We start from the raw sequence: 19,540 nt of genomic DNA, 5'->3' as shown, positions 1-19,540 counted from the left end.
TTTCAAGGGATTGCCAGCGCAATATATAGCTTCTTCAACCCATTTGTCAAACTTACCTAACCCTGGCGAATCCTGTTTCTTTAACAGTCGAGGCTCTGGCGACCCCAAGTCCCTTATGTATCTAGGGGCTGGGAGGACGGGATGGCCCAGAGGGCTTCTTGTGGTCATACCAAATTGTTCCCGAGATGATCGGGATAATACCTTAATAGTGCTTTTTACCGGAACTTACTGGATCTGCATACGGCAAAGGCCAATCACATCCATAACACTCCCCAGAGTCGTCGGGGAGTGTCCTTACCAAGAACAACAACAACCCGTAGTTGTATGTAATTTGCTGCTTCCGTTTTAGTTTTACACAAAAGTTGTAGTTCTATAAAATATTATTAATTAGTTATTTCATTTTAAGCTAAGTAACCATGCGCATCTTTAATGCGTTCGTCTATTTTTACTGCTTTATTCCGGTGAGCTTGAAGTGTCAGAATCTTGCCATCGATAACAGATGCTATTTATTATCAAAAAGTTGTCGATTACTTATCGAAAGTATTATCGTTGTGTTATCGTAAGCTTATATATATATGTTATCGAATAATTATTGATAACACATAAAATATTATCAACGTGTTATCAAAAATTGATGGATTCGCTAACGAGAAGTTATCATTGTTGTTATCTTTGTTGGAAATATTTCGATTTTTTTGAAAAACTCAGCTATTTGTTATCAGAAAGTTATTGGAAAATTTTAGGAAAGTTGTCGGTTTATTAGATTCAAGTTGTATATTTAATTTAGAAAAATTATAAATTTGTTATCAATTTATTAGAAATTTGTTATTTGCGTGTTACTGACCTATTTTATCCAGAAGTTATCGACTTTTATAAAAATATTATCGATTTATTAGCGACTTCTAATAGGAGTGCCGTGAGATTTATTCGGCGTGTTAACGATTTCTTAACAACTTGTCGGCTTGTTATAAAACAGACACCGCAAAAACAGCAATACAAAAGCGATAGCACATGTGTAACCCGTCGATAAAAAGTCGGTAGGCAACCAATAAAAAGTTGATAACAAGTCGATAATAAGCCTATAAAACAACAATAATTTGTCGGTATCCGATAAGAAGCCGACGCTGCTCATTTAAAAAAGCACGAAACTAATAGTTTCTGCAAAAGTTACCTCTGATATGGTTTATCTTCAGCCCCTGGGTGAGCTCTAGTAAAATGTAATATATACATTAGTTTTCTAGACTTACACTCACGCTCTTTTTGACTATGACAATGCCCCAATCAGCCCTTCACTGCAAGACGGGATCACCCATCGGCAGCGGTCTGTAGGCATAGACATGTGTTTATCGAATCAAATTATTATTATTATTGAAATGATATATTGAAATGATATGATTGATGTATGTATATATAGCACGGTCAACAAAAGTTGAAGGCTTAGCAACTTTCAAAATGGATCTAGCGATCTAAAAATTTTCTACCTACTTTTCCAAAACGAAATACAATTTTTCAATTATACCTTTCATGAATGGGACTGAACAATAATCTTATCGCATTCGTCTCCAAATAATGCGCTGTATAAGATGAGAAATATATAGTGAACAGATGTACATACCTAAACGATTTTAGATAAATATAAAAAAATGGCAAAAAAACCCCTTATCTGAACGATCGGTTGTGTGGGATATATATTATATATAGCTCCGATCGAAATAATTTTTACAGGAAATCTTCTATGATATATTAGAATAAATATCACCAAGTTTAACGTTTTTATATTGGAAATTAGGGGAGAAATTGCCAAAAATCTTTCTATCTGAACGATCGGTTGTATGTGATATATACTATATATAGCTCCGATCAAAGCGATTTTTTCAGAAAATCTTCTATGATATATTAAAATATATATAACCGAGTTTCACGTTTATACTTTCTAAATTAATGGAGAAATGGCCAAAAATCGTTCTATCTGAACGATCGGTTGTATGAGATATAACTATATATAGCTCCGATCAAAGTGATTTTTTCAGGATATCTTCTATGATATATTAGAATATATATCACCGATTTTCATGTTTATACTTTCTAAATTGCGGCAGGAATTACCAAAGTCGTCTTATCTGAACGATCGGTTGTATGGGAGATATATTATATATAGCTCCGATCGAAAGGATTTTGTCATGAAATCTTCTATGATATATTAGAATAAATATCACTAAGTTTAACGTTTTATATTGGAAATTAAGGGAGACATTGCCAAAAATCTTTCTATCTGAACGATCGGTTGTATGGGATATATACTATATATAGCTCCGATCAAAGTGATTTTTTCAGAAAATCTTCTATGATATATTAAAATATATATCACCGAGTTTCAGGTTTATACTTTCTAAATTAAGGGAGAAATGGCCAAAAATCTTTCTATCTGAACGATCGGTTGTATGAGATATAACTATATATAGCTCCGATCAAAGTGATTTTTTCAGGATATCTTCTATGATATATTAGAATATATATCGCCGATTTTCATGTTTATACTTTCTAAATATCGGCAGGAATACCAAAATCGTCTTATCTGAACGATCGGTTGTATGGGATATATGTTATAGTGGTCCGATCCTACCGGATCCGACAAATGTCTAATATAATACAAAAATACATCCTTGTGCTCAATTTTATTGAGATATCTCAAAATTTGAGGGACTAGTTTGCGTTCAAACAGACAGACCGACGGACAGACGGACAAGGTTATATCAACTCAGTTCGTCGCCCTGATCAATTCGGTGTACTTAATGGTGATCCTATCTTCTATATTTCTCAACGCTACAAACATCGGATCAAAGTTGATATACCATTTCATGTTCATGAAAGGTATAAAAAGAATCAAAGAAAATTTATTGCCCTGACCTTGAGCTCAAATCGAACCTTGAATCAATAGGCCGATAAAACAAAACCAATTGTTAATAAACCAAGAGCACATGGGAATGTCATACAAAATAATTGAGAATAAACAAAAAATCCAACATTATCAGCGATTTGCAAACAGATGGTACAACGCTGATTAGATATACATACATAGTTGGTAAAGAGGTATAGAAGTAACAATTTATCAGTCAAAGAAAGCACCGCTGTATAGCCAAAACGTGCCTAAAGCGTACTGATGATGAGGGCTTGGCATACTTCGAAAGGGATCTATCAGATATGGCAGGTTGTCTGAAAAATTTTCTACCTACTATTCCAAAAATAAAATTTTTCAATTATAGAAAAATAAAAATAATAATAATAAATTAAAAATAATTATCATAAAAATTATTCTTCTGGCCTTGAGCTCGATTCAAGTTTCGATAATCCTTTATCAATAGGCCGATAAAACAAAAAAAAAAGTTTAATTAGTTTGTAATGGTTGCTATTGGATTTTGGTGGATTTCACTCAATTTTATGGGCAGCTTTACAACGTCGTTGCAAAATCCTATGGTCAAATATATGTTAATACAAGAAAAATATAATTTATTTATAGCTCCCAGTGGTCTGATTATGCGGCAAATAACATGCATTTCATAGCATCTTTTTTTTAGTTGTGGTTTTTGGATTTCATCTTGTTCAAATTCCTTTTTATAGTTTGCTGCTTATTATACTAAAGAGATTATCATACATAAGTTTTCTTTCTTTATTGTTTCGTTTCTTTTAGGTCAGGTTCATTTGAAATTTTTTTATTTCTTTTTTGAAATTTTATTCGAACGTTTATTTGACCACCGATTGTACCTTTATCTTCCACCATATCTTTAACATATTTATTTAAAGCCTAATTAAATTTGCTTGCATACTTTGCAGATAGTTTCAAATTTTTTTATCCTTATCTACTTTTTTTTTTGTTTTTTTTTTTCCTAATTCAAAATATTTTATTATCTTTCACTTGGAAGCCTCGTTCAATTGGCGCTGTTGTTATTCCAAATGTCCATATATGTATATAAAACTTTTACATATTTATATATAAATTTTTTTATATAGGAAATCATTTATTTATTTTCTATTATCATTTGTAGTTGTAGGACGAAACTGCGTGCCAATTGTAACACAGCTTGTGCATTATGCCGCTCAGCCATTTCTGTAAAAATCATAAATAACAGTTAAAAATGATTAAATTACAACGTGATGAACAAAATTACCATTGAAGAACTTTATAACATCAGTAAAATCCATGCTATTTGATAATATTATGTCACGATACGTTTCTAGTAGGGCTAATGCGAGGAAGAGCACAAAATGACTGGAAGCCACATGTTTTGCTGCCCAAATCACCTCCCATGTCGAAAACACGTCATCGTAAATTAGCTCACGTTTAAAATCCAGTAGAAACCAACGATAGCAAAAATAAAAATGTGTATAATCACCATTCGTATCCATCAAATCATACATTTCGGAATCTAGTATTTGTATGAGAGAACTGTGGAGAAATAGATGAAAAATTAATTGTGAGGCAACTTTAAATAAAAAGATTATAAAAAATTTTTAAAAACTTACTTACTTACTTAACAACTACCTTTATATAAATGGACCAAAAAATAGAAGGCAATTTTCCCTTTAATACAGACATAGTCTTGTTGAATTTTGACTAAAAAACTTTAACAATAGCTCTTGTAAAAGAACCTTGAGATTTAAAGCTATAAAGGTGGAGCGCAATCTTTCAATTTAAGGCAAACCATGTACTTGGGATTAACTAATTGATTATTTAAAATTTAAACACGCGCTCTACCTTTATAATTTTAAATCTCAAAACCCTTTTACAAGAGCTATTATTTAAGTTTTTTAGTCAAAATTCAACATGACTATGTCTGGATTAAAGGAAAAATTACCTTCCATTTTTTGGTCCATTTATATAAAGGTAGTCTTTAAAATTTTTTTTATCATCTTTTTATTATACTCAGTTGAGCAGAGCTCACAGAGTATATTAAGTTTGATTGGATAACGGTTGGTTGTACATATATAAAGGAATCGAGATAGATATAGACTTCCATATATCAAAATAATCAGGATCGAAAAAAAATTTGATTGAGCCATGTCCGTCCGTCCGTTAACACGATAACTTGAGTAAATTTTGAGGTATCTTGATGAAATTTGGTACGTAGGTTCCTGAGTACTCATCTCAGATCGCTATTTAAAATGAACGATATCGGACTATAACCACGCCCACTTTTTCGATATCGAAAATTTCGAAAAACCGAAAAAGTGCGATAATTCATTACAAAAGACAGATAAAGCGACGAAACTTGGTAGATGAGTTGAACTTATGACGAAGAAAAGAAAATTGTAAAATTTTGGACAATGGGCGTGGCACCGCCCACTTTTAAAAGAAGGTAATTTAAAATTTTGCAAGCTGTAATTTGGCAGTCGTTGAAGATATCATGATGAAATTTGGCAGGAACGTTACTCCTATTACTATATGTACGCTTAATAAAAATTAGCAAAATCGGAGAAGGACCACGCCCACTTTTAAAAAAAAGTTTTTTTTAAAGTAAAATTTTAACAAAAAATTTAATATCTTTACAGTATATAAGTAAATTATGTCAACATTCAACTCCAGTAATGATGTGGTGCAACAAAATACAAAAATAAAAGAAAATTTCAAAATGGGCGTGGCTCCGCCCTTTTTCATTTAATTTGTCTAGGATACTTTTAACGCCATAAGTCGAACAAAAATTAAACAATCCTTTTGAAATTTGGTAGGGGCATAGATTTTATGACGTTAACTGTTTTCTGTGAAAATGGGCGGAATCGGTGTATGCCACACCCAGTTTTTATACACAGTCGTCCGTCTGTCCTTCCGCATGGCCATTAACACGATAACTTCAGCAAAAATCGACATATCTTTAATAAACTTAGTTCACGTGCTTACTTGAACTCACTTTATCTTGGTATGAAAAATGAACGAAATCCGACTATAACCACGCCCACTTTTTCGATATCGAAAATTACGAAAAATGAAAAAAATGCTATAATTCTATACCAAATACGAAAAAATGGTTGAAACATGATAAGGTAATTGAATTGTTTTATTGACGCGAAATATAACTTTAGAAAAAACTTAATAAAATGGTTGTGACACCTACCATATTAAGCAGAAGAAAATGAAAAAGTTCTGCAGGGCGAAATAAAAAACCCTTAAAATCTTGGCAGGTATTACATATATAAATAAATTAGCGGTATCCAACAGATAATGTTCTGGGTCACCCTGGTCCACATTTTGGTCGATATCTGGAAAACGCCTTCACATATACAACTACCACCACTCCCTTTTAAAAATCACATTAATACCTTTAATTTGATACCCATATCGTACAAACTCATTCTAGAGTCACCCCTGTTCCACCTTTATGGCGATATCTCGAAAAGGCGTCCACCTATAGAACTAAGGCCCACTCCCTTTTAAAATACACATTAATATCTTTCGTTTGATGCCCATATTGTACAAACAAATTCTAGGGTCACCCCTGGTCCACCTTTATGGCGATATCTCGAAAAGGCGAACACCTATAGAACGAAGGCCCACTCCCTTTTAAAATACTCATTAACACCTTTCGTTTGATGCCCATATTGTACAAACAAATTCTAGGGTCACCCCTGGTCCACCTTTATGGCCATATCTCGAAACGGCGTCCACCTATAAAACTAAGGCCCACTCCCTTTTAAAATACTCATTAACACCTTTCGTTTGATGCCCATATTGTACAAACAAATTCTAGGGTCACCCCTGGTCCACCTTTATGGCGATATCTCGAAACGGCGTCCACCTATGGAACTAAGGATTACTCCCTTTTAAAATACTCATTAACACCTTTCATTTGATACCCATATCGTACAAACGCATTCTAGAGTCACCCCAGGTCCACCTTTATGGCGATATCTCGAAAAGGCGGCCACCTATACAACAACCACCACTCCCTTTTAAAACCCTCATTAATACCTTTAATTTGATACCCATATCGTACAAACACATTCTAGAGTCACCCCTGGTCCACTTTTATGGCGATATTTCGAAACGGCATCCACCTATGGAACTAAGGATTACTCCCTTTTAAAATACTCATTAACACCTTTCACTTGATACCCATATCGTACAAACGCATTCTAGAGTCACCCCTGGTCCACCTTTATGGCGATATCTCGAAAAGGCGACCACCTATACAACAACCACCACTCCCTTTTAAAACCCTCATTAATACCTTTAATTTGATACCCATATCGTACAAACACATTCTAGAGTCACCCCTGGTCCACTTTTATGGCGATATTTCGAAACGGCATCCACCTATAGAACTAAGGCCCACTCCCTTTTAAAATACTCATTAACACCTTTCATTTGATACCCATATCATACAAACGCATTCTAGAGTCACCCCTGGTCCACCTTTATGGCGATATCTCGAAAAGGCGACCACCTATACAACAACCACCACTTCCTTTTAAACCCCTCATTAATACCTTTAATTTGATACCCATATCGTACAAACACATTCTAGAGTCACCCCTGGTCCACTTTTATGGCGATATTTCGAAACGGCATCCACCTATAGAACTAAGGCCCACTCCCTTTTAAAATACACATTAATATCTTTCGTTTGATGCCCATATTGTACAAACAAATTCTAGGGTCACCCCTGGTCCACCTTTATGGCGATATCTCGAAAAGGCGAACACCTATAGAACGAAGGCCCACTCCCTTTTAAAATACTCATTAACACCATTCGTTTGATGCCCATATTGTACAAACAAATTCTAGGATCACCCCTGGTCCACCTTTATGGCGATATCTCGAAACGGCGTCCACCTATGGAACTAAGGATTACTCCCTTTTAAAATACTCATTAACACCTTTCACTTGATACCCATATCGTACAAACGCATTCTAGAGTCACCCCTGGTCCACCTTTATGGCGATATCTCGAAAAGGCGACCACCTATACAACAACCACCACTCCCTTTTAAAACCCTCATTAATACCTTTAATTTGATACCCATATCGTACAAACACATTCTAGAGTCACCCCTGGTCCACTTTTATGGCGATATTTCGAAACGGCATCCACCTATAGAACTAAGGCCCACTCCCTTTTAAAATACTCATTAACACCTTTCATTTGATACCCATATCATACAAACGCATTCTAGAGTCACCCCTGGTCCACCTTTATGGCGATATCTCGAAAAGGCGACCACCTATACAACAACCACCACTCCCTTTTAAACCCCTCATTAATACCTTTAATTTGATACCCATATCGTACAAACACATTCTAGAGTCAACCCTGGTCCACCTTTATGGCGATATCTCGAAAAGGCGTCCACCTATAGAACTCGCCCTTTTGAAATACTCATTAACATCTTTCGTTTGATACCCATATTGTTTGGCTGAGCTCAGGCCAAGGGGGTCACTGCTGGCGGACAGTGAACGGCCTATTAATTAGGTTAGCTGCGAATATCAAATAAGCAGCCCTCGACCAAGAGCGGCTGGTGAGGAGGGTTTGGCTTAAAAGGCCTAAAGCACCCTGAGAACCTCCAGTGGCAGGGCGAATAGATGCCGCCCTGAATTAAGCATCCACAGCCTAGTACGGGGTTGCTTCGTGGGAATACCTACCCAAGATAGGGAGGCAACTATACGACGTGGGATACACACTCAGGAAGGTAAAGAGGTAAATTATTTGTAAATTTAAGGTGATTGTCACATTAAGGCTGAGCCCAGTAAGGTCTTAATTAAGGTATACTGGAATCAACGACTCGGATATGTTTGTTAAGGGCTGGCGAATGTGGCATTCGGAAATCTTAGTACACGGCTTGACTCACCGTCGAAATGACTTTGCGGTTAATGTCCCATTCATCTCCGTCCCGTTAAAAACCTTGGCAGGCCTTGGGGTACGTTCAAAGTCCGTCATCATTAAGTTGGTGGTGCAGGTTCGGTTGAGATCCTCCCTATTAATACAGATCTGGCTCTGAACGCAGTCTTCATGAGGGACTGCGTCAACCTTCACGTGGCCTCCCTGCCTTCGCATAGACAACCACGGGATCTATATAGGTAACTGCACACTCGGACCAAGATAGCGGCCTCAAGTGTGGACCCAATTAAATAAATGATGAGCAACAACAATACTAAAATAAGCAAGTAAGGAAGGCTAAGTTCGGGTGTAACCGAAACATACTCAGTTGAGAGCTGCGGAGACAAAGTAAAGGAAAATCACCATGTTGTAAAAAGAACCTAGGCTAACCCTGGAATGTGTTTGTATGACATGGGTATCAAATGGAAGGTATTAAAGAGTATTTTAAGAGGAAGCGGGCCATAGATCTATAGATGGACGCCATTTAGGAATATCGCCATAAAGGTGGACCAGACCTGACTCTAGAATTTGTTTGTACGATATGGGTATCAAATAAAAGGTGTTAATGAGTTTTTAAAAGGGCGTGGGCCTTAGTTCTATAGGTGGACGCCTTTTTGAGATATGGCCATAAATGTGGACCAGGGGTGACTCTAGAATTTGTTTGTGCGATATGGGTATCAAATGAAAGGTGTTACTGAGTATTTTAAAAGGGATTGGGCCTGAGTTCTATAGGTGGACGTCTTTTCGAGATATCGTCATAAAGGTGGACCAGGGGTGACTCTAGAATTTGTTTGTACTATATGGATATCAAATGAAAGGTGGTAATGAGTGTTTTAAAAAGGAGTGGGCCTTAGTTCTATACATGGACGCCTTTTCGAGATATCGCCATAAAGGTGGTCCAGGGGTGACTCTAGAATTTTTTTGTACGATATGGGTATCATATGAAAGGTGTTAATGAGTGTTTTAAAAAGGAGTGGGCCTTAGTTCTATATGTGGACGCCTTTTCGAGATATCGCCATAAAGGTGGTCCAGGTGTGACTCTAGAATTTTTTTGTACGATATGGGTATCATATGAAAGGTGTTAATGAGTGTTATAAAAAGGAGTGGGCCTTAGTTCTATATGTGGACGCCTTTTCGAGATATCGCCATAAAGATGGACCAGGGGTGACTCTAGAATTTGTTTGTACGATATGAGTATCAAATGAAAGGTGTTAATGAGTATTTTAAAAGGGCGTGGGCCTTAGTTCTATAGGTGGACGCCTTTTCGAGATATCGCCATAAAGGTGGACCAGGGGCGACTCTAGAATTTGTTTGTACGATATGGGTATCAAATGAAAGGTGTTAATGAGTATTTTAAAAGGGCGTGGGCCTTAGTTCTATAGGTGGACGCCTTTTCGAGATATGGCCATAAAGGTGGACCAGGGGAGACTCTAGAATTTGTTGGTACGATATGGGTATCAAATGAAAGGTGTTAATGAGTATTTTAAAAGGGCGTGGGCCTTAGTTCTAAAGGTGGACGCCTTTTCGAGATATCGCCATAAAGGTGGACCAGGGGTGCCTCTAGAATGTGTTTGTACGATATGGGTATCAAATTAAAGGTATTAATGAGGGTTTTAAAAGGGCGTGGGCCTTAGTTCTATAGGTGGACGCCTTTTCGAGATATCGCCATATAGGCGGACCAGGGGTGACTATAGAATTTGTTTGTACGGTATGGGTATCAAATGAAAGGTGTTAATGAGTATTTTAAAAGGGCGTTGGCCTTAGTTCTATAGGTGGACGCCTTTTCGAGATATCGCCATAAAGGTGCACCAGGGGTGCCTCTAGAATGTGTTTGTACGATATGGGTATCAAATTAAAGGTATTAATGAGGGTTTTAAAAGGGAGGCGCCCTTAGTTGTATATGTGAAGGCGTTTTCGAGATATCGACCAAAATGTGGACCAGGGTGATCCAGAACATCATCTGTCGGGTACCGCTAATTTATTTTAATATGTAATACCACGAACAGTATTCCTTCCAAGATTCCAAGGGCTTTTGATTTCGCCCTGCAAAACTTTTTCATTTTCTTCTACTTAATATGGTAGGTGTCACACCGATTTTACCAAGTTTTTTTCTAAAGTTATATTTTGCGTCAATAAACCAATACAATTAATATGTTTCATCCCTTTTTTCGTATTTGGCATACAATTATGGCATTTTTTTCATTTTTCGTAATTTTCGATATCCAAAAAGTGGGCGTGGTTATAGTCGGATTTCGGCCATTTTTTATACCAAGATAAAGTGAGTTCAGATAAGTACGTGAACTTAGTTTAGTAAAGATATATCGATTTTTGCTCAAGTTATCGTGTTAACGGCAGAGCGGAAGGACAGACGGTGGACTGTGTATAAAAACTGGGCGTGGCTTCAACCGATTTCGCCCTTTTTCACAGAAAAGAGTTATCGTCCTAGATTCTAAGCCTCCACCAAATTTCACAAGGATTGGTAAATTTTTGTTCGACTTATGGCATTAAAAGTATCCTAGACAAATTAAATGAAAAAGGGCGGAGCCACGCCCATTTTGAAATTTTCTTTTATTTTTGTATTTTGTTGCACCATGTCATTACTGGAGTTGAATCTTGACATAATTTACTTATATACTGTAAAGATATTAACTTTTCTTTTAAAATTTGATTTAAAAAACAATTTTTTTTAAAAAGTGGGCGTGCTCGTTCTCCCATTTTGCTAATTTTTATTAAGCAGACATATAGTAATAAGAATAACGTTCCTGCCAAATTTCATCATGATATCTTCAACGACTGCCAAATTACAGCTTGCAAAACTTCTAAATTACCTTCTTTTAAAAGTGGGCGGTGCCACGCCCATTGTCCAAAATTTTACTATTTTTTTATTCTGCGTCATAAGTTCAACTCACCTACCGAGTTCCATCGCTTAATCCGTATTTGGTAATGAATTATCGCACTTTTTCGATTTTTCGAAATTTTCGATATCGAAAAAGTGGGCGTGGTTATTGTCCGATATCGTTCATTTTAAATCTGAGATGAGTGCCCAGGAACCAACATACCAAATTTCATCAAGATACCTCAAAATTTGCTCAAGTTATCGTGTTAACGGACAGACGGACGGACGGACGGACATGGCTCAATCGAATTTTTTTTCGATACTGATGATTTTGATATATGGAAGTCTATATCTATCTCGATTCCTTTATACCTGTACAACCAACCGTTATCCAATCAAAGTTAATATACTATGTGAGCTCTGCTCAACTGAGTATAAAAACCAAACACAGGAGAATGAAATGGCGTTCAATCCATTTGTAGGAAGGAAGCTAGCTCGCTCTCCAGAAGGGCGTGGCCCATCGGCTGGGGGCCTTAACATTTCGTCGCAAGTGGTAACGAAACCCAAAGGAGCGGAGGCCGAAAGCAAGCAAGGAGCGTTGTCGTCGGGTGCTACACCGAAGCTTTGCAAAAAGACCTCCGGCAGCAAGGCTCGAACGGGCACACCATTATTAAGTGAGCTAATTAAGCAGGCGTCAGCTGCGTTAAATCAGCAAAACCCCCCTGGAGAAAAAAAGATGACCAAGCTAGGCAAGGCGATTGAGGGATTGATGCAGTTCTTCATAGGGCGTAATAATATACACGCGGAAATCAAGCGCTTGGCCTCCGTAATAAAAGTGCTGTACATCGAGTCGGCCCTAGAGGTAAAGAATTTAAGACATAAATTGCGTGCAAGCGAATGTGCCAAGGATAGAAGTCCATCACCCCCAGGAAAGCGATCGAGGAATAATTCGTACTCGACCAAAGAGAACAACGTGTACTACACTAAACGACGTCTTGCCAGGGCACGTGGGTGGTCACAAACGACGGCAAGAAACGCAAGAGAAGACGGAGCGGAAAGAGGAAACTGCAGCCCAAAAGACGGGAGAGTGGCAGTTAGCTAAAAAGAAGAGCAAGAAAAAAGCACTTAAGGCTAGGCCGGATGCAATCATCATTTCCAAGGCGGGGGATGCGACGTATGCCGACATATTGCGTAAAGTGAGAAGATGCGACGAATTAAAATCCCTGGGTGATGATGTCAAAACGATTAGAAGAACGGCGAAAGGAGCGTTGTTACTAGAGCTGAAAAAATCGCAAGATGGGAAAACAAGCGCGTACCAAGCAGAAATTGAAGCGGTACTAAAGGACTCGGCTAAAGTTATAACAAAGTCCCAAATGGTCACGCTACAGTGCAGAGATCTCGATGAGATTACTACGCCCGAGGAGATTTTCAACGCCCTCCACCAGCAATGCAACATCAAACTTCCAGATATGGCTGCCATAAAAAGCATACGCACAGGGTACAGTGGCACGAAGTCGGTACTTATAAGCCTTACAGCGGATGATGCCAAGGCGGTTCTTAATATGCAAAGAATCCGGTTAGGATGGGTTTCCTGCCGAATTAGAGAGCTCAAGCACGAGAAACGGTGTTATAGCTCAGAAATGTAAGGAGACGTAGATAGGTCTAGCCTATGCAGGAAATGCGGCCAAGAAGGTCATAAGGCTGCAAGTTGCGAAAACGCACCGAAATGCGAGCTATGTGGGGGACAACATTCAGCAGGCAGTTTTAGATGCCCACAACGAGAGGGCAGCGAAATGACTGTCTCATGAGGGTATTGCAGCTCAATTTAAACCATTGCGAGGCAGCCCAAGAGCTATTATCCCAAACAGTCTATGAAGGAGGATATGACATAGTGGTACTCTCTGAACAATACAAAAATCGCCAGGACCAGGGTTGGCTCTCAGATTCAGCAGGGAAAGCCTCAATTTGGGCACCAGGGAAATTTCTCCCACAGGAAATTATGACGCCAACGGTAGCAGAATTCACGTGGGCAAAAATCAACGGTATATACGTCTTCAGTTGCTATGCCCCTCCGAGCATGACCATCGCCGGGTTCGAAGACATGATATATGGGATCACCATTGAAGCACGAGGTAAACAGCCGCTTTTATTTTATGGAGACTTCAATGCATGGTCATCTGTGTTGGGAAGTAGACGAACCAACGAAAGGGGGAGAGTTCTCCTCGAAAGCCTTACTTCTTTGAGGCTAGAACTCCTAAATGAACCAGGGATATATACCTTCGATACAGGTACCAGACCATCCATTATAGATCTCACCTTCGCTAGCAGCGAAATAGCAAGATGAGCAAAATGGTCCATAAGCAACGTCTACACACACAGCGACCATAAAGCTATTAGCGTAGAGCTGCTCGAAACTCCACGAACGGTAGCAGCAAGACATCGACAAAGTAGGAAATTGAAACAGCAGACGCCATAGTACGAGAATCGCATGCGGAAGATCAGTCGGTTCAAATCACTAAGTTGCTATGTATGGCATGTGATGCTGCCATGCCCAGAAGTCGCGGAAAAGCACAGCGTACTCCGGTATATTGGTGGAATAACGAAATTGCGGAAGAGCGTAGAAAATGTCACAAAGCACGAAGAATAGCGCAGAGGGCACGCTCATCACCACGATATGCGGAGCTACACAGCACCTATGTCGCGCAAAGAAAGGCACTTAAAAATGCCATAAAAAAGAGCAAGAATTTATGCTTTAGGGAACTGCTGGATAATGTCGACCTAGATCCTTGGGGATCAGCCTACAGAACTGTGATGGCCAAAGTTAAAGGACCGATATCACAGCAACCTACGTGCCCGATACTGATGAATATTATTGTTGAAACACTTTCCTCGGCGCAAGATCGCTGGACTTATCCAAGCGAGGATCTAGAAAGTACGGAAGTTCCGCAAATTACAGAGCAAGAGGTGCTGGACGCTGCAAAAAGAGTTGCTGATAACAAATCCCCAGGACCCGACGAAGAACAAAACATAGCGCTTAAAGCCGCGATCACAACTAGGGCTACATCATTTACTGATCTTTTTAATGCCTGTATGCAAGAAGGCGTGTTCCCGCGCCCGTGGAAATGACAAAGACTTGTCCTATTGCTGAAACGTGGTAAACAGCCGGACCAACCATCCTCATATAGGCCACTTTGTATGCTGGATTCCCTAGGGAAGATTTTCGAGCGTATAATTAGTGAGCGCCTACAGCTGACTCTAGAAAGACCAGGTGGCTTATCGAATAGTCAATATGGATTTCGCAAATCAAGATCCACCGTAGATGCAATACAAAAAGTCGTCAATATAGCTAGAGAAGCTATCTCTGGAGGCCAAAATAAAAGGAAGTTCTGTGCACTGATTATGTTGGACATCAAGAATGCTTTTAACACTGCGAACTGGATGCAGATAATGGCAACGCTACAAAGCTTCGGCACTCCAGCTTACTTACGCAGAATTATAGGTAGCTATCTTTAAGACAGAGTACTTCTTTTTGACACGGATCAAGGAGCAAAAGAGTACAAAATCACAGGAGGCGTCCCACAGGGATCTGTTCTCGGTCCAACGCTCTGGAATGTAATGTATGACGGGGTGCTAAAGATTGATCTACCAGAAAACACGCAAATTGTGGGATATGCTGATGATATTGCAGTGGTAGTAGTGGCCAGGAAACTGGACCTGATTCAAGCATTATATAATGATGCCGTAGCAAGAATAAAGGAATGGCTGACCAATACGGGACTGGAGTTGGCTAGCCAAAAGACGGAAGTGGTAGTAGTAAGCTCCAAACGGTCGGCGAACGAGTTAGTCTTAACTGTCGGGGATCATCATATCACCTCAAAGGATTCCTTAAAATACTTAGGAGTGCACATTGACTCTAAGTTAACTTTCAAAGAGCACTTCAGAGCGGTGGGGGAGAAAATTACCAAAGTTAATGGATCACTTATGCGAATAAAGCCTAACATTGGTGGTCCGAGCGAAGCTATACGTCAGCTATTGTCCACAGTAACCAGCTCAATAATACTATACGCAGCACCAGTGTGGTATGGATCTAAACAGACCCATCAAAAATATATATTAGCAGCGTACCGACTTGCTTCTTTAAGAATAGCAAGTGCTTATCGGACGGTGTCCGACGACGCGATCCTGGTTCTAACCCGGAAAATCCCAGTGGACTTACTGGCAAGCGAAATGGCCGATCTGTATAACACTAATATCGAGCGACCATCTGAAGAAGACAAGAAAAGAGCAAGGACACAAACAATAGCTAAGTGGAAAGAACAGTGGGAGGCCTCGGGTAAAGGTCGTTGGACTTTCACACTATTTTGGAACGTAGCTCAATGAAATGAGCGGAAGCACGGCGAATTGAACTACCATCTCACGCAAGTAATGAGTGGACATGGCGGTTTCAAAGAGTATTTATGGAAGCGTAGGATAGAGGAAGATCCTCATTGCCCAATGTGTACCACGGAGTTAGAAAACGCAGAACACGTCATGTACCACTGCCCCCGTTTCCACGAAGAAAGACTCACCTTGCATGGAGTCTTTGGGGAGGAACCTACCACGAGAAATTTAGTATCACATATGTGCAACAGGAAAGAGTGCTGGATTGTAGTGAGCAAATTGGCATTTATAGTAATGACACGTCTGATGGATGCTGAGAGGGAGCGCAGAGAAATGCGCATGCGAAGCAGTGGTGATTAAATGGACACTCAGAGCAAATAGCGGGAACCTGGACGCAGGGACAACAGTAGGCTCTTAAAAAATGAGAAATATCGAACGCCACCCTGAAGTGATGCGAAAGTGGTGCCGGGGTGGGCGACGGTTCCAGAACGGGGCTGTTTTTTAATCTACGGACACACAGTTGCTGCGACGGCAGCAATGCATTAGGCATTTTTCAGCCACCCGCCAAAAAAAAAAAAAAACAAGATACCCATATTGTACAAACGCATTCTAGAGTCAACCCTCATTCACCTTTATGGCGATATCCCTAAATGGCGTCCACCTATAGAACTAAAACCTTTCATTTGACACAAGTTAACACAAGCTAATGTTTCTCAATAATTCTGTCCGCGCATGGCCTGTGTCAGCGAATATCCATTCTCACGCTAGCAGGTGCAGCTCAACGCTGGCAGCGATTAAGAACGCAAGCGTCTGTGTCGCTTTGGCTGCCTTCAAGACTAAGGTGCAGGGTTTTTAAGTAGGCACTTCAGAATGTAAGTTCAGTTAGTTTTTGGCATGACAATGAATAAAACGTATTATTGTAATAAACTCTAAACTGCAAATGACTTTTAATGGATTACCATGAAACAGTAAAACTGGCGCTCAACAACGGGAGAAAAAACGGATAACAACAAGCAGCAGTGACAACAAACATTTTCAGCATTTTTAAAGTTAAGTGGAGCAGAAAACAAAACCAAGCATAAGATGAAGAGAGTATTATCAATAGTTGTGAAACAGATGTAAGTAGAGTGTTGCCAAACAAAGAAATCTGTGTCAATTAAGTGTTATCAATGTTTATAAACAAAGAACTTGTGTTTATTAAAATTTTTTTTATACGACACTCTAAAAAAAAAAAAAAAAAATGACGAAATTTTCTTTTAAAGCATCAAGTTATCTGTAACTCTTTGCACGGGTTGAGTATAATTAGATGTGTTGTGGACCAAATTTATTGGAATAAAATCAGGTAACCTATTTCAGTTGTGCTCTAAGCCTATGAGTGACCAAGAATTAGATCGGCTATTTGAGAACATAGTGGTAAACAGAAGACAGCGTAACAGTGGTCAGGAAAATTGGTGGACAAATAATAGGGTAACGACTGAGGAACGAAAAATTGCTATAGAAGCAGATCAGTTGAAAGCTCTTGTCGACACTGCAGTGGCTCATGCACTTTCAGTGCAAAGAGAAAGTTTCGAATAGAGACTGGCGACCATAAACCAGAGTCTAAACGACATTAGCATTAGTGCACCCACAATAGAAACATATTCTGAAGCACAAATTGTCCCAGGTATCAAATGTGAGGAACCCCTTGACATCGTTAAATCTCTACCAGATTTCGATGGTAAACAAGAAAACTACGTATAATGGAGACAGGCAGCACACACCGCCTACAAAGTTTTTCAGGAATACGAAGGCAGCAGCAAACATTTCCAAGCTGTCGCCATCATTAGGAATAAAGTAAAGGGTCCAGCCGACATGGTTTTGGCCTCATTTAACACCGTTTTGAACTTCAAAGCGATAATTAACCGCCTTCACTTTAGCTACAAACGACCAATTTACTTGATCGAGCAAGAAATGTCAACCCTCCGCCAGGGAAATTTATCTCTTCTCCAATACTACGACGAAGTAGAGAAGAAATTGACGCTTCTGACCAACAAAACCATAATGACTTACGAAAAGTCAATAGCTGCTTCACTTAATGAGAAATACAGATTAGACGCATTGCGCGTATTTATATCAGGGACCCAGAAACCGCTTAGCGATGTACTATTCTCAGCCCGGCCTAAAGATCTGCTTTCGGCCTTAGCACTGGCACAGGAGGTTGAATCGAACCATGAGAGATACCGATTCGCAACCACCTATGCCAGGAGCCTAGAAGATAAGACACAAAGGGTAGACTCAAAACCACACTCTGGGGAGAAAGTTACAGAGGGAAGATAGCAAACAAACGATATGTATCACTCAAAAAACCCTTACTTTAACAGAACTCGGGACTTCAACAACAAGAGTCCCCAGAAACTGGATAAGGTAGAACCGATGGACGTCGACACGTCACAACGCTTCCGTCAACCTACTGCAAGGCAGGAAAACACTGGCTCTTATCGATACCAAAGTAATCCAAATCAAAAATATCCGCAGGCAGTGAAAAGGCCAAACAATGGCTCTGGAAAATTTACAGGACCAAAGCAACAACGAATAAACTGCCCTTCAAGCGGAAATTCCACTTCGAATCAAGAAGATTCCACCTATAGTGATGTGGCAAACGCGGATACATCAGCAATCGAGGGCGACCTTAACGATCCCGACCAGATAAATTTTTTAGACAGAACTCCCTGCTACCGTTCATTGAAAGAATAGTTGCAGGGAAGAAAATAAAATTACTAATAGATACGGGTGCACCTAAAAATTATATAAAACCCTTAAAATTCCTTAGGCACATTACACCGGTCGAAAAGTCTTTCTTGGTAAAGTCAATTCATGGTTTTACTAACATTAAAGAAAAATGCGCGATCAACCTTTTTTACATAAATAGTACCTTCTTTAATCTTCCTTCTCTTTCAACGTTCGACGGAATAATAGGTCTGGATTTGCTTACGCAGGCAGACACGACTATAGATTTAAAGTCAAAAAAAATAATAACCAATGTTGGTTCAGAGGGTATAAAATTTTTAAAGTGTGCTAATGTAAATTTCACACGAGTAGAGGACATAGAGGTTCCTGAAATTGTGAGGGTGAAATTTCAAAGAATGGTAAAAAATCTATTGAAAGTTTTCTCTGACCCCAACGAGGCACTCCCATTTAACACAAACATAGTCGCCACTATTCGCACCGAGAGTGACGATCCGGTTTATTCCAAGCTATACCCCTATCCTATGGGCGTAGCAGAATTCGTGAATACTGAATTTCGCGATTTACTGAAGAACGGTATCATCAGACCGTCTCGGTCACCATATAACAACCCAATCTGGGTTGTTGATAAAAAAGGAACGGACGCACAAGGAAATGTAAAAAAACGACTTGTCATAGACTTAAGAAAACTGAACAAAAAAACTATCGACGACAAATATCCCTTCCCGAACGT

The 19,540-nt window shown here is 39.2% G+C and overlaps 1 protein-coding gene across 1 annotated transcript in view; it reads right to left on the bottom strand.

Moving 5' to 3' along the window:
• Positions 1 to 3,323: 3,323 nt before the first annotated feature.
• The window catches only part of LOC137250545 (small G protein signaling modulator 1-like), a 150,653-nt gene continuing 134,436 nt past the window's right edge, over positions 3,324 to 19,540 (bottom strand). The window contains exons 14-15 of the mRNA XM_067783529.1: positions 4,167 to 4,444; positions 3,324 to 4,105 (exon numbers count right to left, since the gene is read on the bottom strand). Of these exons, the coding sequence (XP_067639630.1) occupies positions 4,017 to 4,105; positions 4,167 to 4,444 (367 nt within the window). The 3' untranslated portion in view covers positions 3,324 to 4,016. The remainder of the gene's footprint in view (positions 4,106 to 4,166; positions 4,445 to 19,540) is intronic.

The sequence above is a fragment of the Eurosta solidaginis genome, chromosome 4 (assembly GCF_040869045.1).
Source record: "Eurosta solidaginis isolate ZX-2024a chromosome 4, ASM4086904v1, whole genome shotgun sequence".
Classification (NCBI taxonomy): domain Eukaryota; kingdom Metazoa; phylum Arthropoda; class Insecta; order Diptera; family Tephritidae; genus Eurosta; species Eurosta solidaginis.
This window is presented reverse-complemented; position numbering and strand designations above follow the sequence as displayed.